The sequence below is a fragment of the Macaca nemestrina genome, chromosome 10 (assembly GCF_043159975.1).
Source record: "Macaca nemestrina isolate mMacNem1 chromosome 10, mMacNem.hap1, whole genome shotgun sequence".
Classification (NCBI taxonomy): domain Eukaryota; kingdom Metazoa; phylum Chordata; class Mammalia; order Primates; family Cercopithecidae; genus Macaca; species Macaca nemestrina.
The window spans coordinates 40384505-40407447 of record NC_092134.1 but is presented as its reverse complement, the minus strand read 5'-3'; the positions used below and the strand labels follow the sequence as shown (position 1 = coordinate 40407447).

Genomic DNA, 22943 nt, shown 5'->3' with positions numbered 1-22943 from the left:
CTTATCACTACCGCTAATGGAACATGCACTTTTTAGGGGATTTAATTTGTGGCTTATAAACTGTCCCAGCACACTCACAAGTACGGCCTGCAGTTACTGAGTAAAATCTCCAAGAACCTCTCATATCCAGGCTTCTTAGTGGCTCAATGGGTGAGGTAGATCATTCTGATGTGGCTACTTTTACCTTCCCCAGTGGTGTGAGCAAAATGAACAATGCAGACGGCTCCACCTGCCTGAGCTACTAGTGGCCCCACTTCAGAGGCTCACTCGATATCCATTGTTGCTGAAGAATATCTGGAAAAGGAGCATGGACTCTGCTGAGAAAATCATGATCTACTCCATCAAGGAAAAGGTGGAAAAGTCCATCCGTAAGTCCCTGAGATAAGTGAGCTTAATTGAAGAATTGTGGCCTTGTGACTCCTGGAAACCCTCTAGGCTTCCATCTTAGGAGGCAATTCCATTGATTTGAGGTCATGGCTCTTGGAAATGTGGGTTCAAGTGTGAGTGCATTGTAAATCAAATACGCACAGAACAATGGGCTCCAGTCACATCCTGGCGAACACTATGAGAACTCTAGCACCAAGTTTACACAGGATGTGGCTCTGTCTCCAAGTGTTTCAGAAGTGAGTTCAGGCAGGAAAAGTTCTACTTCCCAGATAACTGAAGGCACTTTGTTTTTAACAGCCAAACTGACCCCACACACAAAGCAAATGGGAGTAAACACCATGGAAAATGTGTCCAGAGGATAAATTACCATTCATCATTTCTCAGATCACCAAAAGCCAAGGTCAATGTGAAACTACTGCCAACTGCAATCTTTAGAACTGAAATTTGAGGATGGGAACTGAGCAGGCCCTATGATGACTTAAGTTTATTTGTGTAACTCTGTATAATTGAAATTCACATAAAGAAGTTCATGATTTATGCCCATAAACCAAGGTTTCCCGATGGGCATCAAAAGGGAACAATTCAAATTGGTAATATTCAGCTGTACATAATTGTTTTTTCTTTTACAAATTTAAAAGTAAAATGATACTGCCTGGAACAGGTGCTTTAAAAAAAAAAAAAAAGGTAAAATGACTGTTTAATTGGGTTTTTCTTCTGTTTTTAAATTTTTTATTCAGATTCTAAAATTACCTGAAGAGCTGGAATTAAGTTTATCAAGCGAGTAAGACAAAGAGTCTCTTAAAGATGACTTCTTTAAGCTTTAGAAGTAATCTTAAGGATTATTGGCCGGGCGCGGTGGCTCAAGCCTGTAATCCCAGCACTTTGGGAGGCCGAGACGGGCGGATCACGAGGTCAGGAGATAGAGACCATCCTGGTTAATACGGTGAAACCCCGTCTCTACTAAAAAGTACAAAAAACTAGCCGGGCGAGGTGGCGGGCGCCTGTAGTCCCAGCTACTTGGGAGGTTGAGGCAGGAGAATGGCGTGAACCCGGGAGGCGGAGCTTGCAGTGAGCTGAGATCTGGCCACTGCACTCCAGCCTGGGCGACAGAGCGAGACTCCGTCTCAAAAAAAAAAAAAAAAAAAAAAAAAAAAAGGATTATGACTCATTTAGATGAGTTTGTGAGGAAAGATAACGCAGCACCTCTGGAGATTTCTCAGTGAAAGATGGATTCTGTTGTTGAGGGAAGAGACCTGTGTGGCCTCCATTTAAGTCTATTATCTTAAAGATGGTGAATTCTGAAGAGGTCTGCTAACAATGTGATTCTGCAGGTCTTTTACTTGCCCTGCATGTCTTCAAAAAACATTTCAAACCCTCAATAGCAACATGTTATTAGAAAACATTGGAAAATGAATATAAACCTTCCAAAGAGAAATTGAGTTCCTACTAAAAAAGAAATAATCACCATGATCATGAAGTGAAAATATACTTTTACGATTGGGACAAAAACATATGTCTGTCCTTGTTAGTCTGATTTTTTTTCTTCCTCTAATTACAGGCTGTGTGGTCTAGGAAATAAGAGAAAACTACCAAGGATTTTATTAGTATTCTTGAAATAAGAATACACAATATACTTTCAACCTACTGAATTAAATTAGCTAAGCTTCATTTTTCTCTGCAAGAGGCTGATTTCAAATTAGTGAGTTTTCTAAGACGCATGAACAGCAAGCAATATGTGAAACGAACTTAATATATGGTCTGGCTCCAGGGGCGGCCAGTGCTTCTAAATGATTCCTGTGGACCTTGGTTAAAATTTATATGCAATGTCACATGCACCTAAAAAGACTGACTATGTCTTGTCTTTCAGGGGACCTTGAAGGAAAAGTGAAATGGCTGGACAATTTCCAAAAATTTAGATATCTACAGGAGATTATAGTGTGGCCACCGCTTTGGGATAGAGATAAAAGGTTTTTCATTCCAGAGGTACAAAAAAAAAAAAAAAAATCAATTAGGACTTCTGTCCATTTCTGCAATTTGGGCATTCAGATAGAAATACAATCATTTTAGATGTCCCCATCTGTCCACTTGAAGAATAAATCTAGTTTCCAGAACAGGAAGTAAAGTCTTCATCTGTAGGGCATTGTGTGCGGGGAGGCTGAGGTCGCTGTGCCATTCTTATGATGGTCCTTCTGAGAGGTTTTTTCATTGTTTCCCGTTCCCATGTCCGTCTGCCGGCATTTCCAAATGTCATGAACTTTCTAGATGGAGTTGATTGCCCCAGCTTTTTAAACATGTTCTCTTCCGATCACTAACAACATCTCTTTTATTTTCTCCCTTGTTTTACAAGTGTTTGAAACACATTTTTAAAGAACACACAGCAGAAAACATCTTGTCACCAACCAACAGACACCTTCTCTATGAAGGAAAATTAACTCTGGCAGGTAAATAACTGCTTCCTTTAAAAACCCAGCATCTGTGCCGCCTTGTATCTTGTTTGACTGCCAGTAATTGAAGAGCAGGAGGAATTGTGTTTGCCTATGTTCCAGGTGATGGAGGGTGTGAATCAGAGAGCACCCTATGGAGCCATACAGACTCAGGCTTGAATGAAGACTTCGCAACACAGCTAGCTAGGTGCCCTCTGTTTTCTCTCTGCAATGGGATAACTGTAATTATTCCATAGGATTGTTAAAACAACAAACAAGAGCAACTTAGCTCACAGTCTGGGATCTAGTAAACTCTCAGTCAATGGCAGGTGTTATCATCACAACCGTTGTACTCCTCCAATGAGCCAGACAATCAAGCTCTCACATGTTTATGGAGAATCTATAATATAGTACAAGTTGTGCTAGGTAGGTGCCATTGGAAGATATAAAAACGCATTCTGTATAATTCTTTCCCTCTAGTTGGGAAGCTCTGCCTTATTACCAGACCTGCAGGATAAGTTCAGAAAAGAAGAGAGTCCTTGAGGCTGGAGTGCCCTGAGAGGCTTCGTGCAGTCCGTGGGACTGGAGGTGGGCTTGGAGGGGCAGGAAGGATGAGGTCAGTGGAAGGACAGGAGGGAGGTCATTCAGATAAAGAGCAGAGCCAGAGAAGTCTTGGAGACAGAAGTCCCTGCAGAAGCTTAGTTTCTAGCAGAGTACATAGGAAGCCAAGCCCCTGGGGCTGACTGCCTGGCTCACTCCCTGCTCAGCCTTTTCTGCCTGTACAACCTTGGGCCATTTACAGTGATCTCCTGTGCTTCAGTTTACCTTTCTTTATTGTGAGGATTAAATGAACCAACAGATGTATAAGCACTCAAAAGAATGATTGACACAAAGTTCACGCTCAATAAATATCATGATGACCAGAAAGGCTGCCTGGCTGAAATAAGATTTAGAATCATTTATTTATTCATTTCTGCACAAAATCTTGACCAGGTACCTACTGAGTGTGAAGTCCTGTGGGATGGGAGGTTGCGTAACAGTGGTGATGTGATATCTGGTGGGGAGGGGCTGGGAAATAATCCCTTAATACGTGTATATTGAAACTCTGCTCTATTTTAGAGGTAGTCTGGATGTCAGGTTAGGACGTAAAACCCCCTGGCAGCTGTTAAACAAGGAAGATAGACATGTCCAGTGTTTTATATCCAAGGGCTTTTTCATACGTTGTCTCTTTCCAGTAAGTTAAATAGAGAAGTTGCTTTTAATCCCTTGTTACAGGTGAGAGATTTGGGGTTCAGGGAGGTTCTGTATCATGCCCAAGTTCACCTGGTGGGTGAATGACAGAGTACCAGCTGGAGCCAGGCTGCGTTGGTCCAGCTGGCTTCCAGAATCAGAGCAACTGCCTTGGAAACCAAACAGAAGGACCCAGCCAGGAAACTGCAGGCAAGCAGAAGTCATTGAGCTCTCAGACAGGGAAGTGATCGGTTAAAAGGGTGTTGAAGAAAGCGTTGTTAATAAGCAGTCTTCAAAATGGCATAGAGGAGACCAAAGCAGAGAGATCAGTGGTGAAACTGGAAGTTCAGTGGTGAACAGTATGAAGTGAGAAGACTCTGGGCCTGTCTGTTGCTCTACCATTTTTAACCTGTTGTTCACCCACCCCCCACTTTCATTTGAAAAGATAACAATTTTAACTTTTCTTTAATGTTATTTACAACTTCAAAGTAATTATATTTTATGACAAGAACAAATCAAAGTAATAAAACAAAACATAATCTGTGTTCCAGCATCTATCTTTACCTCCAAAACTAGCCTCACCTGAAATTATGTGAGACTTTGGTTCACGCCTTCCCGCTTCCTCCCTACCTCCCAATACTGTGAGATGCACCAGCTTCTCCTAAAACATTAGAAATGGGCATGATGGAAAAGGATACGGGAGATATTGCAAAGGCAAAACCAGAAGGACTTTATGATCGATAAAGTGGATGAAGAGGAAATGAGTATAAAAAACTGTTCTAATCTATGTATCTGAAAGTTTTGTTGATAATGTCATGGGTGGTAGAGGGAGTGGGGTCAGGGAGTCAATTTTAGGGTTCAGGTTTGGGCATAATAAGAACCCACATGGAAGCTGGAGAGGCATCTCCTTGTGGGTGAAAGGCTATGTCAGATGTGAATTCATGCATCGCATGGGTTCAAAGTGACTGTCATAGATGTGTGGATTGGAAGCTCACCTAAGAAAGGCTCTTTACAAGCAGACTCAACTTTTCCAGAAAATGCTTCTTGTACAGTCAAATGTGGTAGCATGGAGATGAACTACGTAATGTCACCAACACCAGGCACTTGTTTAATGGCATGAGCTGTATTAGTCAAATTCCATCAGAGATGGAGACTCCATATGATGTAGTCTACATGGTATCAAGTCAAGTGCAAAGTCATGAGACTGGACTCAGAGATGAGCATGGAGATTTAATGGGGCAGGGTGATAGTGTTGAAGAAACAGGACGTTTCGCTTCTTGCTCTTTTGGCTAAGATCAAGTGAAGAAACAGGACATCATTTTAAATGAAAAAAGCATTGAACCGAAAGTCAGGGGATCTAGCACCAATTGTAGACTTTGGGAAAATTTAAATGCTCTTATTCTCTTTTATAAATGTTATTGCTGCTGCTGATAATGATGATGACAATGAGGATGAAAATGATGTGATGATACCTAACACATACAGTGTTTCCGAATTTCTTCCAGCCTTAAAAACTGTGCTCTTATAACCAAATAAGTATACTTTCTCATTCCCAGAAGGTACACATTTTCATAATTTGTTTCATAAATTGCTTGGTGGAAAACTAGGGCTTCAATAAATGGTAGCTAAAATAATTATCACTTTCTAGAATAATGTATGGAACATTATCTAGAATAACATCTGGAACACGTAGAAGGTGTGCTCCCTGCGTGTTTGTCAAAATAAAATAGTTGAAATTAGAAAGAGAAAACAAAACTATTTCATTTTGACAATGATCATTGAGCTGACACGTACATGAGTAGCAGAGGATGGTAATAGCACATTTTACAGGTTTGAAGGTTGCTGTGGACTGAATTGTGTTCCTCCACAAATCACAAGTTGAAGCCCTAACGTCAAGTGTGAGTATGCTTGGAGTAAGGAAGAAATGCAGGTAAACTGAGGGACTCGGGCTGGAGCCTTGATCTGATAGGATTAGTATCCTAATCAGAGCAGACATCAGAGAGCTCACTCTCTCTGTTTGCCATGTGAGAACACATCCAGAAGGTGGCTATTTGCAAGTCAAAAAGAGAGGCCTTATCAGGAACCAAATCGACCAGCACCTTGACCTACTTCCCAGGCTCCAGAACTGTGAGAAATAAATTCCTATTGCTTAAGCCACCCTGTCTGTGGTATTTTGCTATGGCAGGCTGAGCTGGCTGTTCACAGGTCTAGTGTTGTACCATTTCTAGCCCTGTTTATCAGTTGGCGTATAGATTCAGTGACTGGAGACAGACAGGTTAAAAAAAGATAGCTTATTTCTCTCTTGTTAAGTCTCAACCTATATGACAACTCCACTCCATGAAGTCATTAGGAATCCAGATTCCTGCTGTCTTGTAGCCAAATCTAGGGTATTGCCTTCTTCTGTGTGGCCCAAGGTGACTCACCAATATGTTTGCTTTCTACCCAATGAGAAGGAGAGACAGGGACAAGAGAGCTAGGCCCTGCCCTTCACGAATATGACTCAGAAGTTGCATACTTTGGCTCACATTCCATTGGTCAGAATTTAGCTCCTTGGTCATACTTGGCAGCAAGAAAATGTAGTCTCTATTCTCTGTGGATGGGTCCTCACTAAAAGTTGGGAATTCCATTGCTACAAGAGAAGGGGAGAATGGTTTTCAAGGGACATCCAGGAGTCTTTGCCACAACCTGATTTATGAAAAATTAAGTTTCTGATAAGATTTTTAAAAAACTATTCAAGGACTATTTAATTTGAATAAAATAACTGATTTCTCCCCTGTGCAAATATATAAAAAATCTTTTCTCTAAACTTAGAATAAGAGGGGATAGAAATGAATCCTAAATGTTGTACCGACTGCTTTAAATCTTCCAGGGGTAAAAACATATAAGAAAGAACTTCTAGAACAATATGTATAATAGAATAAGCTGAAAAAAATTACTGAGTTTTCCTACGATTACTCTAAGCACTTGTCACAACCCCCTCTAAAAACCTTTTCCTCTGAAATCACTTACATTTAACCCTTTTTTCTAATTTCTAAGGGATAGAGTAGAATAAGGAAGGAGATGCCTTATTCTAATATTTGGTTTCTCTTCTACTACTATTCCCTTCTTAGGGAAAACTGAAGAAAAGCTTTTTGCCTTAAGTAACTATTAAAGCTAATATCAGAAAAGGTTGTAAATATGAAACACATGGAGAATATCTAAACATTTATAGACACATTCTAAAACTTGAGAAATAAGTAGTTTTAATGACTGTCAACCTAGGCCGCCATAACAAAATATCACAGACAGACTGGCTTAAACAGCAGAAATTTATCTCTTACAGTCTGGAGACTGAAAAGTCCCAGGTCAAGATGATGGCAAATTCAGCTCCTAATGAGCACTCTCTTCAAGATGAGGGGTGGGGGACAGTGGGGTATCTGGTGTCTCAACAGAACATTAATTCTACTGGATCAGTGCTCTAGCTTTATTAACTCATTTTACCCTAATTACTTTCTTACTCCAAATGCAGCCACACTAGGGGTTTAGGGCTTCAACATATGAAATTTGAGGGACACAATAGCATAGTTCATAGCAGTGAGAAAATGCCTTTTCTCTGGTTATGTGTGCCTTTGCCAATAACCACCCAGAGGAATCAAGGGGCAAAAATGCTGCAAGTTCAATCAGTTGATGGATTTACTCTCGGCTTAGTTGAAGCCACTACAAATATCATCTGAGTTATTTTAGATTCAAATGAGACACATCATAAATTCAATGTCTTTAATGTTAGAAGCTTGGCCTCTCATCAAGTCTCTGCTTTAGGAATAAATAAAGCAATTCAACATTGAGGCGGGCAGCTTTGTGACCTACATGATTGGAGGCCCTGGGGTGCTGTAATAGCCACCTGGTTTTGTTTTCTAAACAATTAACTGATAAAAAAGAGAAAAAGAAAGAAAGAGAGAGAAGAAGGAAGGAAGGAAGGAAGGAAGGAAGGAAGGAAGGAAGGAAGGAAGGAAGGAAGGAAGGAAGGAAGGAAGGAAGGAAGGAAGGAAGGAAGGAAGGAAGGAAGGAAAACTCTTCTACTTAACAGTTTCAAGTCCCCATTTCAGCTTCTCTTTTTTTCCGCAGAAAGCACAAGATTCCTAGATGTTTATCTGTTTCTCTTCAATGATTTCCTCTTAGTTACGAAAACTAAGCGCAACAAAAAGGTAAAATGCTGCTATTTCAAAATACGTTTCTAAACAAGTTTGCTAAATGAGTTTAGAAATATTTCTAAATAAATTGTGGTAAAAATATAAAATATTCCTTTACATCAGGCTGAATCTTTTCCTCTAAAAAAATGAAGGCACTATAAAATATTGACGTTTTTAGTCATAAAGCTCTGAATTAAATAAATAAAACAAACAAACAAAAAATGCGAGTTGCATTTCTCAAGGATGTCAAAAGAGGAATACATTTTTAGAACAACTTAATCTATATACTTGCAAGCTAAGTCCCAGAAGCCACAGGACTTTGCCTGACCTGCCCAAGCAAAGGAACTCAAAACATCTTTGTCCATTTTGGCCTGTTCCTTTACTGAATTGGCCACCACAACAAAAACAACTAGAGTAGGACCCCTCTGAACTGTCTACTGTCTTGTGTCGAGGTGGTATTCAACACTCATTCTTATTTGAAAGCTCACATTATTTCTGAGAAATAATGATTTGGGGGTGGAGATGAGAGGGAGCCCTGATCTCTCAGTGTCTACCTATATAAAAAGTGTAGAAGCCAAACGTGTATGCAACTGGCATCACAGACAAAATGAGTCAACTAAGAGCTAGAGCTGCAAAATCTCTATAGGGAATAGGGATTTTTTTTCACGTTACTTAAGTATTATTTGTTACTATTATTGGTGGTGTTATTTTTACTACCCATTAAGCCACTGATCTGTTGCTGGTCCCCAAAAGGCTTTCTGTCTAATTTACTATTTCACAATCTGTTTCCTAAATGGTGTGTTTGAGTGGTATCAGGTAGGGAAGTTTCTCTAAGGCTCCCAGACATCCGCTCGCAGAGGTGGGAAGAGAAATGCAGTGTCTTCAATAGTCGGAGATATCTAATGTTGCTTTATTCCATTCATTTCTTTACCAAGTGACTAACCTTGCATAGATAAGATCATGAGACTAGCTATCTCATATCTTTTAATAAACTAAGCTTCTACATGCCATGTTGGTTAGTTGAGCTAAATCTTTAAGCAATAAAATGATACCCATTAATCAATCTATGAATAGGTAATCGGTGGTTGGGGAGGGAATGGGTGTACAAGAATATTAAGAGTCACAGTTTCGGAATTTGTATGACCTCCCATTATAAGTTACTCAGACTAGCATGTCTGAACAAGCCAAGTTCTGAAAAATCTCTACCCCCTTCAAAAAACCTTGATGCTTGCATAGCTGACCTTCACATCAATTAATGGTACAAATCAGAGTATATGAATTAATGGCAGCACATGTCGGATATATAATAAACTGATATTCTGGTTTTATGCATCACAAGTTGATTCCTAAAGTAAGGAAAGGTATCAGTTTATATGCCTCTTTGCTATTTTATGTACAATTTATACCATGTAGGTCACAATTTTTAATTTTTACCCCCTTTTGGAAAAAATCATCATCTTATGTGCTCAAAACAATTTAAATTATTTATAAATTCTAGAGCATAGAATCTATTTAGAATTCAGTATTAGACCCCAGACATACAGTTGGGAGGATCACTTCAGCCCACGGATTCAAGACCAGCCTGGGCAACATAGTGAGATCCCATCTCTACAAAAAAATGAAAAACAAAATTAGCAGGGCATGCATGGTGGTGTATGCCTGTAGTCCCAGCTACTTGAGAGGCTGAGATGAGAGGATCACTTGAATGTAGGAGGTTGAGAGTGCAGTGAGCTGAGATCGCACCACTGCACTCCAGTCTGGGTGACAGAGTGAGACCCTGTCTTGAGAAAAAAAAATTGTAATAACAATAATAAAATAAACACTTTGCTATAAATCACTATGCTTTGGGGAGATGCTTTTCAAGATTCAGAAAGAGTAGTAAAATTTTAGGCAATAATAGATTTTAGGCAATTGTTTCTCAGAATCTATTTGCTTACAGATGCACTTTAGGTAAGTGTGCCAATATTTATTTCCTGTTTATTTCATTATTTTTCTTGTTAATTTCAGAAACTTGGAGGCTCAGACCCTGGTTTAATGTGTCCTTCTCTTACTCCTGAGTTGCAAGCAGTAATAAAAGAGGGTGGTTCGTGTACAGTACTCGATCAGCCTATTCCACTAGATAGGTTGGTAGTCAAAAGTATTGAACCACTCCATGTGTCAGGTATGTGTCTGTTTCCATTATTCAGCTCATCTGTTTGCCATCACAGAGTTTTATGTTGGCCTTTCTTGGTAGCAGGACATAAATCCAATTTAAGTCTTCATAAAAACAAGACTGTGTTCCTATGTGTCTATATATCCTTCACTCTATGAATTAGTTATGGTGTCCAGTGCTTGAGTGATAGCTCTTTTTTTTTTTTTTTTTTGAGACGGAGTCTCACACTGTTGCCCAGGCTGGAGTGCAGTGGTGCGATCTCGGCTCACTGCAAGCTCCGCCTCCCGGGTTCCAGCCATTCTCCTGCCTCAGCCTCCTGAGTAGCTGGGACTACAGGCGCCCGCCACCGCGCCCGGCTAATTTTTTGTATTTTTAGTAGAGACGGGGTTTCACTGTGGTCTTGATCTCCTGACCTTGTGATCCGCCCGCCTCGGCCTCCCAAAGTGCTGGGATTACAGGCTTGAGCCACTGCGCCCGGCCTGAGTGATAGCTCTTGTTACTTGCTAGTTGTATGACCTTAGACAAGGCACTTCAGTTTTCTAAGCCTTGGCAAAATAGGGATAATAATATCTATTTCAGTGAGTTTCTATGAAAATTAAATAACAAATGTGATGCATTCAATAAATGATAGTTGCTACTAATATTGTTACCTACAGTATCATCATTAATACTATTGCTATTATTAAAACACTGAGAAACCATTACCAGATTGCAAGAGTAAGATATTTTATTATACTCTATTAAAATAATTATGCCAGATATATATATTCATATATATACACACACATATACATATGCATGTATCTACATGACACATGCATCAGAAATATATATCATTTTTAATCTTTTATTCAAGTATTTCTTGAGTATCTCCTGAGAGCCAAGAACTCAGCAGGCCCTGCAGATACAAAGATGAATAAGGAACAGCCGTTGGCCTTGGGGAGCTCTTAGAATAATGAAAGATCAGTAAATCCTCTGTCAGAAAAGCCCTGGGACTCTGAGTTACTCAAGGACATTTCAGTCTACTCAGGGCTTGAGTGGGCGGCAGTGTTCAGGAGGAAGCAGACACCACTCTGCCTTGGCTAGAGGCTCCTAGACCAGCTGAGGCCAGGCAGGTGGGGACTGACTTCCTGTCCCCATGGGAGGGGCTAGAAAAGAGAAAGCGCTCACCATCCCCCTCAATTCCCACTCCAGCAGCCAAGCCCAGAGCTTCAGTGATGAGCATAGGACTGACTCATACATAATAGAGAAACCTTAAAGAGTGAATGAATGAATATACAAACAACAGTAGCAAATACTTACATAGTTATGCTACATAACTAAGTTATATATTTAAATGCCAGCTGGGTGCAGTGGCTCATACCTATAATCCCAGTACTTTGGGAGGCCAAGACGGTAGGATTGCTTGAGGCCAGGAGTTCGAGACCAGCCTGTGCAACATAGTGAGACCCAGTCTCTTATTAAAAAAAGAAAAAAAATAGGCTGGGTGTGGTGGCTCACGCCTGTAATCCCAGCACCTTGGGAGGCCAAATTGGGCAGATCACCTGAGGTTGGGCATTTGAGACCAGCCTGACCAACATGGAGAAACCCTGTGTCTACTAAAAGTACAAAATTAGCCAGGTGTGGTGGTGCACACCTGTGATCCCAGCTACTCGGGAGGCTGAGGCAAGAGAATCACTTCAACCCAGGAGGCAGAGGTTGTGGTGAGCCAAGATCAAGCCATTGCACTTCAGCCTAGGCAACAAGAGTGAAACTCCATCTCAAAAAAAAAAAAAAAAAAAAAAAATAGTGAAGTACAGCAGCACACACATGTATTCCCAGCTACTCAGGAGGCTAAGGCTGGAGGATGGCTTGAGCGCAGGAGTTCAAGGTTGCAGTGAGCTGTGATTGCTACTGCACTCCAGCCTGGGTGACAGAATGAGACTCTGTCTCTAAAAATAAAAATAAATAAATTGTAAAAATTTTAATGCCTTACATATTAACCCATGAATTAATATAACCTCTCTCCAAGAGCAGAAGGGAAGCCTGTATCCAGAAAGATAGCTTCTGCCTCCTGTATCCATTCTTTCTATTTTCAGTAAGATTTGATGAAAGGTAACAGGGCAGACCTTAAAGCCTCTTGTATTTGACTTGACTGGGACCAAAATCTATGTAGGCCAAAATCTGCCAAGCCAGACAGTGGTTCAGGAGCAAGCCACAAAAGGGGTATGTCAAGGCTGCAAAACCTTTGCTTGGTGAGTGTGCTCACTTTCAGTGTGAGCCTCTTACCTGCCCAAGGGATGGCAGAGGAATGCAGATAAAACAAAACTTCAGTATGTGGCGGCTAGAAATCACTTCTGTTCTGTAATTTGTTTAGTTTACTTTTTCATGGGGAAAAATATCATAGTAGAGGGCGTCCTATGCTAGGAATTTCTTCTCCTGCTACAGTGGCTATAGTTATAGATTACTATAGATTGGCTATGTTTATAGTTAGAGATTGTGGCCTGACACATAGACTTGAGTAAAGAAAGGTGCCAGAACACCCATGAGGAAGAGGAAGCAGCTCGGCTGAGAGTTCAGTGTAGTCACAACCTGCCAACTTGAAGACTTGAACTTTATGGGAAATCTGACATCACTGGATTACCTTGAAAGATGCATGTTTTTTCTCCTCTATTTCTTTTTTTTTTTTTAATTAAAAAATCTTTTTAAAAACATTATGCTTCTGGGAACAGGCGCAGTGGCTCACACCTGTAATCCCAGTACTTTGGTAGGCCGAGGCAGGCTGATCACTTGAGGTCAGGAGTTCAAGACCAGCCTGGCCAACATGGTGAAAAAATACAAAAAAATTAGCCAGGCATGCTGGCACACACCTGTAATTCCAGCTACTTGGGAGACAAAGGCATGAAAATCACTTAAACCCAGAAGGCAGAGGTTGCAGTGAGCCAAGGTCACACGACTGCACTCTAGCCTGGGTGATGGAGTGAGACTGTCTCAAAAAGCAAAACCAAAAACAACTATGCTTCCACCGTTTTATTTTCTGATTTTAATTACCGTCTCTTGTTCCTTTTAAAAATATTTTTCTCATTCTTTGGGCCTATTAACTTGACTAATTAGATACAGTACATGAGGCAGAGTAGCTATAGAGTAGGAAAAAGTAAATGAGGACAAGAGAGAGATTGAGCTCTGGAGTGAAAGACCTAATTCCAAATCCTGGCTATATCATTTATAAGCTCTGTGACCTTGGAAAGATTAATTTGTTTCCTATTTACAAGTAGGAATTAGCTGACCTATCTCATAGGGTTGCTATGCAGAGAAAAAACATAGTATGGTGCCCAGTACATAGAAAATGCTTTTAAAATGGTGTCAATTATTGTATTAGAATGTCAGTGAAAAAAGAGCTATTCCTGCCTATATATGATACTCTCTCCAAATTGTATTTCACAGGCCTAGCTTAGCAGGTCCTTTCATTTATAAAGTCCCTTGTACCTATACTACAAACCAAATGGAGCAAGGATGCCTGGAGTAACTTAGAAGTACAGTTACAGTTTTTGAGGAAAATGAATTCCAAAAACCAGCCAAGAATAACAACCTGGTCTTTAAAGCCTCACCTTGCTACAGGGAATTTATAAGGCAAAGAATTATGGAGTAAAACAAACACAGCCAGCTTTTTTTTTTTTTTTTTCCCCAGAAAGTCATTTTAATAGGTTTAAGTCCTCTCACTGAAGAGAAGCTGGACAGAATTTTATGGCCTCTCCTTAACAGACTTTATTTGTTGTAGCAGAATTTTAACAGACTTTATTTGTTGTAGTAGAATTTAGGAATTAGGATGTTTAGATTGTTATGAGTATAATCTGTGATACTGGGGTAGTTCTTGCAGTTAAGTAAATAAGTATTGACCGGGCATGGTGGCTCACACCTGTAATCTCAGCACTTTGGGAGGCCGAGGCAGGTGAATCACCTGAGGTCAGGAGTTCAAGACCAATCTGTCCAACATGGCAAAACCCCTTCTCTGCTAAAAATACACAAAATTAGCTGGGCATGGTAGTGGGTGCCTGTAATCCCAGCTACTTGGAGGCTGAGGCAGGAGAATTTCTTGAACCCGGGAGGCGGAGCTTGCAGTGAGCTGAGATCGCGCCACTGCACTCCAGCCTGGGTGATAGAGCAAGACTCTATCCCCCCCCACCAAAAAAAAAAAAAAAAGAAAAAGAAAGAAAGAAAGAAAATAAGTATTTTATTCACTTGGATTCTGAAAGAAGCCCAACCCTCCTCAGATAAGCCTGAGTTAAACTAACTCCAACAAATACAAATAGTGACAGCAGACAAGCATCAGCTTAATGATCAGCAAGAATATGTCACTTGCTCATTTTTTCTCTTCTCTGAAGTACTTGATATGGGCAGGAGACAGCCCTGGCCTGTTTTTGTTTGTTTGTTTGTTTCTAAACACTGACTATAGAAAGAATATACAGGGCCGGGCGCCAGTGGCTCATGCCTGTAATCCCAGCACTTTGGGACGACGAGGTGGGCAGTTCACGAGGTCAGGAGTTCGAGACCAGCCTGGCCAACATAGTGAAACCTCGACTCTACTAAAAACATAAAAAAATTAGCCAGGCGTGGTGGCGGGCACCTGTAATCCCAGCTACTCAGGGGGCTGAGGCAGGAGAACTGCGTGAACCTGGGAGGCAGAGGTTGCAGTGAGCCGAGACCCCGCCAGTGCACTCCAGCCCCGGCGACAATGCAAGACTTTGTCTCAAGAAAAAAAGAAAAGAAAAAAAGAATATATAAGCTTCAGAACTGTGTTGTATTAATAATTCAAAGAAGAGACTTTCATTTTAAAAGAGCTCCTGCTATATTAAAAAAAGAAATCTGCTCTCCCACTATCTCCTTTTCTTTGAGACCAGCTAGAAAATGACAGAACAGGCTGTCCTTTGCAAACACAGAAACCATGCCAACGTCTCTTTTTGTTTTGTTTTACATTTCACCCAGTTTGGTGGATGCTGGATTTTATTTGAGTGGTTTTTGGCTTTTCTTGGCCTGAAGTATTCAGGTGGTTTTGTATTTTTGCCACGTCTTAATTTGTTTATAAACCGTGGTTGGATGTGACTTCCCTTTAAACACAAAAATAAAAATTTTTAAAGGAGTGGTGAGGAAGAAAAAAGAAAATATTATATTGTTTTGTATATTTTTATTTATATTTTCACACACACAAAAATCTACCTCATATGCTTAGCTTGTTCTATGAGGAGGGGCCCATACTTAAGCCATAGTTGCATTTCATCAAGTGTCAGAAGTCATGAGCTAAAGAAGAAAGGGTTTTTATAGTAGAGTGGGCTTTATTTGGACATAGTAGTGGAGTCTTGGCATTGAAACAAAATTAAAAAAAATTTATAACCTACATAAACCTCCCACCCTCATTAAAACAAAAATAAGCCAAATAGAAAACAAACCCCAGGTTCTTGTACTAAGAAATTGTTTGGATTTCATATGAAATGATTTGGCTTTTTGTCTTTGTAATATCTTTTTCTAGTCTTTGGGCTGAGAAATGCTTTTCTTATACAACACGAAAACAGATATCGACAGTGTATAGCAGCATTCTTATTACAAGCCCAAACGGAAAACATCAAAGTATGTATTTTAATGTTGTGGGTCTTTGATTCTTCAGAGTTTACATAAGCTCACCCCCAGCCTCTTAAGTAACAGTGAATGGAAAGTTTTGTATATTTCTCTCAACCACTTGGGAAGGGCAGATTTGGGAGGACGGGAGGGATACATCTAGTCCATATAATGCTCAAAAGCCTCAGTATTTACAATTTCCTCACACTTGCAGGGTTGAGGAACAATTTCCTCACGCTTGCAGAGTTCTCCTCCTGGAGAAGCTCAAGAGCTGCCTGAGTTCTGCAGTTTCTGTAGGAAATGGGGGAAGCATCGATTTGGATTGCATGATGAACTTTCAAGACGCTCCAATCAATTTCTTAAGTGCATATAATAGGATATTAGCTTAAGGAGGGCCTGGTGCAATAACCATCTGTGTCAAGTCAGCTTGTCAACCTTTGAAAAACTGCCATTGTTTTTACAGCTATGAAGTTGAAAGAGCAGTTGCCTGACTCTGGTTTCTCTATCTTAGAAGTTTCTATTTTTGAATTTCCCCTGGTAGGCTTTCATCATAGCCACAATGTGGCCAGACAATAAATGCAATATTCAATTTCCTGGGTCACTGCCCTCTGTCTCTTTCAAATTATACTACAGGTTGAGAACTTGTTTCCACAGAGAATGGATATTCCAGCAATGCCATGTTCAAACTACATGTATTCTCAGTACTCATTTTTCTAATGAGTTATCATTGACTATTGTTTGATTACTCATAACTGTTATCCAATGTGCATACCATACTCACTTAGCCCATCTGCATTTTCCTGTATGATTAGAAGTATTTATATTAGATGTAAGAAAGAAAATATGCAAATGTTTCATTAGTCTTCAGTTTTAAAGAGCTGGTCAATAAATATAGCAGAAAATATTAGCCCAAATATGTGAGAAATTGTCAGCTTAACATTCTAATCTCTATTTATGTATTTTTTTCTTTTTTCAACAGAAAACATGGATGGCACAAATAACAACTGCAATTTCTTGCTTTACCAAGAGTCAGGAAACCAAGAAAATATCTTTATTCACATTGCCCGCTGAATCCTCTGAAATTTAGGGACCTAAAATAAGTAGCATGCCTTTTTAGAAGATTAGGGTTTAAGTTATTATTTCATTCAAACTTTTGTAACACTTAGCTAGTGATAAGCTAGAAGGAAATTTGCATTTTAAAGAAGTTCCAGAATTTGAAAATTTGAGCTAGGAAAATCCTCAGTATAGAGGAGTAATGACTGCAACAAGTTTGAACTCTGAGGAATTTCTTGACAGATACATACCGACATCCAGATTACCTTCTAATGCTTCCGTCAAGCTTGTAAGAGGTGTGAGTGAAGAAAGGTGCTAATTTGTAAAGGGTGAATGATCAGATAAATGGAGTATCAGAAGGAAAACAATGTTCACTGCTTGTGTCCAATATGAACTCCAGCATCTTACTTTGTGTGTATCTATAAAATAATGAAACCAATTTTCCTTCATGGCTTGTCAATCAGTCTTAACTGCTTTATAGTCCTGCCTCAAACACAATGATAGTTCTTTAGATACAAAGCTTGATTGTTCTTTTAATATACAAAGCGATAAATAAGTACATTTTAATAGCAGTTTTAAAATTCCTATTCTCAAACTCCTCTCAGGTATACTTTACAGTACTCTAACGTGGAAGTAGAAAACCCCAAAGACTAAATTCCATTACTTTAAGATAGCGGGGGGGAAAAAAATCTGGCTTTCACCAGTTAACCCTTTTGCATGGCTTTTCTTGGCCTGTTGTGAAGTGTAGATTTTCATAGACATAGTAAGGTATCTGTCTCTTTATTTTTTGAAGAATGATGGTGTTTGCCATAAAAATACTTTCTGGTTTTGATTGGTGTGTGTGTGTGTGTTAGCACAGTACAGTCACTTAATTTTATTTGGCAGGACTTCAAATTTCTTCAGAATTTTTATCATGAAAGGCAGTTGGAATAATTATTATATTATGACAGGACATATACTATTAACTACATTCAAGGAACTAGTTCTTAGGGTCAGATTATTGCATCAAATGAAGTCCACAAACTTCCACTTCAGGCTCGTACCTTTTGCAATTTGCAAAGTGAAAGTAGTAAATTTATCAAATTTGGTTGCAAGGCAACTGAAGCCTTAGCTGATTTTGTTAAGCTAAAGAATGGGATAGAGAAGATAATATTTGGGCAAGTCATGTGCACAGTAATTCCTTGAGGAAGGTGAAATTTCACCATGCAAACAAAGCAGTAAAGACAAGTGCAGCAGAAAGGCTTTTGTACAAGGCAAGCACTATTAGAATGGAGACTAATAATCTCTTTATAATAATGTCAGACATTTAATAGAAGAAAAAAATAAAAGGACAGTCTGGAGGACAGTAACTATTGTTAATAGCTAAGAATAAATGAGGTGGGGGGAAGGCAAAGGGGAGAATAGACTTCAAGTGAATTTCTAGAGATGGCATCTGGATGGGACTAAAAGCAGTTATGTCCAGGAGAAGACAATATAGATTATGCAAGAGAGGATTTTTAAAGAAATTTCTGGCTGAAAAAAATTTTTTAATTAACAATCGTCTTGCAAATTTTTTAGATATAAACCAACCTCAGAGGTGAGCAGTGGACTAAGACGAGGTGACTTCTCAAGCTCCTATAGTCCCATGAATCCAGCAACCACAGGCTGACTTACATGTATAAAGGTAGTTGTCTCCCTCTGAATCTCATTAAAGGGAGAGACAGACTGACTAAATCAACAAAATATGTAAAACAGCTCAAGAATACGCTGCACATAAACTGGAATTCTATAAAGCTCACAAAATACATGTCTAATATACAACATATTAGATGCTTGAGGATATGCACATTAAACTCTTCAGAGGGTTTAGAATGAAGCACATTCAAATGAAGGGATCGTGGGGGTCGGAACAAAAACCATTCTAGAACCGTGGCACCCAGGAAGAAAAACAATGGCACATTGGGCCTTCCAAAAAGTATCTTTGGGGACAGGAAGGAGAAAAAAATAAATAAATAAAATTTTTAAGTATCTTTATGAAATAAGGGATTAATTACATATTTTTTATTTTTGTTTTTAGTTTTGTTAATTCTCTACAATATTAAATGGAATGTCTAAAACAAAATGGCATTAATAATTTCTCGAGATCAGGAATTTAATTACTATTCTAAATTGAACAACATTAAAACACCACTGTCTATATCCAAGTGCAAAGTCCTAATATTCTGTAAATAAATTAATGCAAAATGGTTAATATAGTGTTCTCTCTTTTGTTAGACAAAACAATTTATAGTCACAGAATACAACTAGTTTAGAAAGAAATGTTTTTTAATATAATATTTAAACATATTAAAAAAAACAAAAGCAACAATTTAATAAGGATCCTTCCATTGTTCTTTATACAGATTTAAATGCTGTCGTGTACTTTATCAGTTACATTTATAATTAATAACCTCCCAATCACTGAGTTTAGAAATTGCAGTATTTACTGAGCTAACCTTTCTCACAAAATAAGGCACAACTACATGATCACAAGTAGTAAACACAGTACAAATAATGAACCCAAAAACTAAATGAGAAAATGTTCATGCAAAAGTATCTACAGAAGTTATGAATATATGATCCAGTTCAAGGAATTACAGAATGTCATATACACAACTGCATTGTGTTACAATAAATTTATTACTTCTACACAGAAAGAACTTAGTGACTTCTAATTCTATTTTATACAATTTTACATCAATTTAGTAAGTTTATGCACAATATTCACATCTGCAACAATAACAAATTGATCATTAAAATTTGGGCTAAGGGCAATTAAGACACGATAATGTGTGGCACATGATAATTACAGAATACCATTCATCAAGCTCATGTCTAGGAATACTATAATGGTGGCACATTTAAATTTTATGGATCAAATCATCCATGGTTTTACAGCCAAAGTGCATTTTTTTAAAAAAAAACTCCTATAGTCAAACAGGTCATGAATATCAAAATATAAAATCATAATTTGCTCTCTACTTAAAAGCTAAACATTTTTATGCAAATGTAAGGTTAAAAAAAAGTGGCTTTAAAGTTCTCAAAACTATATAAAATAATCATAAAGACTTTTTAAGAGAGATGGGAAAATAACAAATTTGGCAGTTACTATTTAACATTACTGTCAGGAAACTATTAAAGTAGATAATTCCACATTAAGAGGTAGTTGAACAAAATGTTATTTATACACTGCACTGAGGTTTTTGTGTTTGTTTCCCTCATTTTTTCTTCAAAGGAACAAATCATATACCAGCAGCTTTGTCTTCTTTCTATTAAAAAAAAGTCTGTAGGTATAGTTTATTGTACACTAACCCAGCAAGACTTAATTTTAACTCACATTCTGTGCCGGGGTTTGGAATTTACTAACATTATGCCAATGTGCTTTTCATTAAAGCCAAGAGCAGTACATGCCAGCTCTAACTCACTGACAAAATAATAGTACCAGCAAACATGTAAAATGTACAGCCAATAAGGACTTCAAAGATGACTTTTTAATTAAAAGGAAAAAAATTAAAATTTTTGTTTTCAAAACACATTAAACTGGGGAGAGTTCATAGGAAAAAATGTTGGGTTTCATTTATATTATCAGTATAGTAGTCTATGGTAGGTAAATTACTTGGGACTTATGAAATGAAATTAAGTTAGATAAAAATGAGAAAATCATTCAAACACCTATATATGGTTACTTGTCTTACAATTTTTTTGTGAATATGTTGGGGGTAAAGGGGAGACAGACAGAAGGCCTGGAGGGTGTCCAATTAGGAGACAAAGTGAACAAATATTCAAACCCAGATTTCTCATGGAATTTTATTATCTAAAAAAAAAAAAAAAAAAAAGTGGTGCTGTGAACATCTGTGTTTTTCCAGCACACTTATTAAGTTATTTATATGTAAAATTATAGAATTAAAACTATTTGGAAGGATTTATAAGTATATAAAACTACATAAATAGTTCAGTTTATATTATCCAACTATTATTTTTAATAAAGAGCCACGGTATTTCTTCATTATATATGCTCAAGGATATATGTTTATCCAAGTCCAGGAACTTAATCGATGTTCTTAATAGCTAATGACAACAGGGTTTACTTAAAAATTTTTTTAAATAATTAAACAAATACGTAGTGATCTCTTTCAGTTTACATACATTGTAGGTATAGCATAAATATAATTTCATTTCAGAATATTTGAAAGCAAATGTATATTATAAACTAGTATAAATGAAATATTAACTACTGTTATAAAATGATTGCACTGAATGAATGTATAACTACATTTCTTCTCTAGAAAGATTAATAAACCAATTATTAATAACTTCTCTCTTGAGATGTTTTACAATTTTCCAAATTAATAAGACTATGCTAAATTAAAGTTCGATACCATTGTTCAGAATACAAATAAGCTAATTCTTAATTATCCTTACGGTGCTTAGCCATGTTGTTTTAGTTTTTATTGTAACTCTGGGATTCCTAAATATATTTGTTTTTGGTGACACTCTATTTCTAGGTGTTAGTTACTTAAAGGGAATTTCACAACAGTAAAACTGGGAACAGTTGATATGGAACACCAAATTCAGAACCATTTTAAGTCAATTTTACAACTTTTAAAAATTCTTCCCAATAGGGAATAAGAATAGAAAGTAAAATATTTAATGTCTTCTTACCATTTTATATTTTGTTTTCACCAATAAGACCACAGCAATATTAGTTACTAGCTTTAAGATGCAAAATTATAAAACAAATACATGAAGCTGACCTATGCTTGAAAAGGTTAAACCAAATAAAGGAAAAAATCAGATCTATGTAAAAAGCAAACTCAGGTTCCTGAAGATGCTAGAGAGACAAAATAAGGGTATGATATGCAGGCTGATCTCAAAAGACTTCCCACTTAAAAGAAACCGAGAATAAGAACATTATATAATGTTTATTATTCATCCTCCAACTGAGGGCTAGGGTAAGAGGCTTTCTAAGATTCTAAATGGACAATATGTGGGAGTTTAAGAAAGAGACAGAAAAAGACAAAAAGAAAAATTAACCCTATTCTTTGAAATACAACCCCAGATAACCATAAGTAAGCAAATTGATTTTACACAGGTTTTTATAAAATCCACCCAAGAAAATTTAATTAATATTGTTAAAACAGAAACCATTTTTGAATTCATGGTTACTACATATTTTAAGATAAACTGTATTGAGAACACCCAAGTAGTAAATTCATAACATAACAATGCAACTGAGCTATGAACCTACATATAAGAGAAAAAGGTAGAGGAAATGTTACAGTTCTGTGCATAACTTCACAAAGAGAATATTTAATATAATTAATGTGCTATTGTGCAACAAAAACAGCAACAAGTGATAATATCATCCATGTACATTTTTGTACATTAAATTTAGGAGAAAGAAGTAAGCTATGGAATTGCATTCTTCATTTGTGAATAATGAAATTATATTAAAAAAATACATTGCTATTTTCTGTCCAAAGTTTATTTACATTTCATTGGCTAATTCTAAACTTGGCATGAAAGCTATTCCAGGGGCTAAATGGGAAAAAAGTAATGAAAGATGATAAGGCCAAGTCTCACAAAAATAGAAGAGTTTTACTTGATATCCATAACATTCCAAAATATACTAATTCCTATTTGGTCTAGTATTGCAACCAATGTCCAAACCAAATAGTAGTCCAAGACCTCTATTAAGTACATTTATTAAAAATCTAATGTTAGTGTAATATTACTCTGAAGTTGGGATAACCCATTATCCTTGCAAGTCATTGAAACATGCATCACACACACGAACAGGCTTCTTGGAAGAAGGAGTTAAGGCATTTTTGGCTGAACATTCAGCACAGAAGATATTTCCACACTGTCGGCAGTGATGCTGTAAATGACAAAATTTAAACAATTTTAAGAATAAAAACTATA

At 37.7% G+C, this 22943-nt stretch overlaps 2 protein-coding genes across 5 annotated transcripts in view; one reads left to right on the top strand and one right to left on the bottom strand.

Moving 5' to 3' along the window:
- The window catches only part of LOC105483721 (pleckstrin homology and RhoGEF domain containing G7), a 75195-nt gene extending 55961 nt beyond the window's left edge, over window positions 1–19234 (top strand). For 2 of the 4 annotated variants that reach the window (XM_071071316.1, XM_071071315.1), the window contains exons 11-17: window positions 194–368; window positions 2255–2370; window positions 2735–2828; window positions 8145–8224; window positions 10217–10370; window positions 15865–15962; window positions 16930–19234. In XM_071071316.1, coding sequence (XP_070927417.1) covers window positions 194–368; window positions 2255–2370; window positions 2735–2828; window positions 8145–8224; window positions 10217–10370; window positions 15865–15962; window positions 16930–17037 — 825 coding nt within the window. In that variant the 3' untranslated portion in view covers window positions 17038–19234. The remainder of the gene's footprint in view (window positions 1–193; window positions 369–2254; window positions 2371–2734; window positions 2829–8144; window positions 8225–10216; window positions 10371–15864; window positions 15963–16929) is intronic. The other 2 variants (XM_071071318.1, XM_071071317.1) reach the window with 2 other exon arrangements.
- Window positions 19235–20837: 1603 nt separating this feature from the next.
- Window positions 20838–22943, bottom strand: part of LOC105483719 (early endosome antigen 1) — a 161711-nt gene continuing 159605 nt past the window's right edge. The window contains exon 29 of the mRNA XM_071071314.1: window positions 20838–22899. Coding sequence (XP_070927415.1) covers window positions 22777–22899 — 123 coding nt within the window. The 3' untranslated portion in view covers window positions 20838–22776. The remainder of the gene's footprint in view (window positions 22900–22943) is intronic.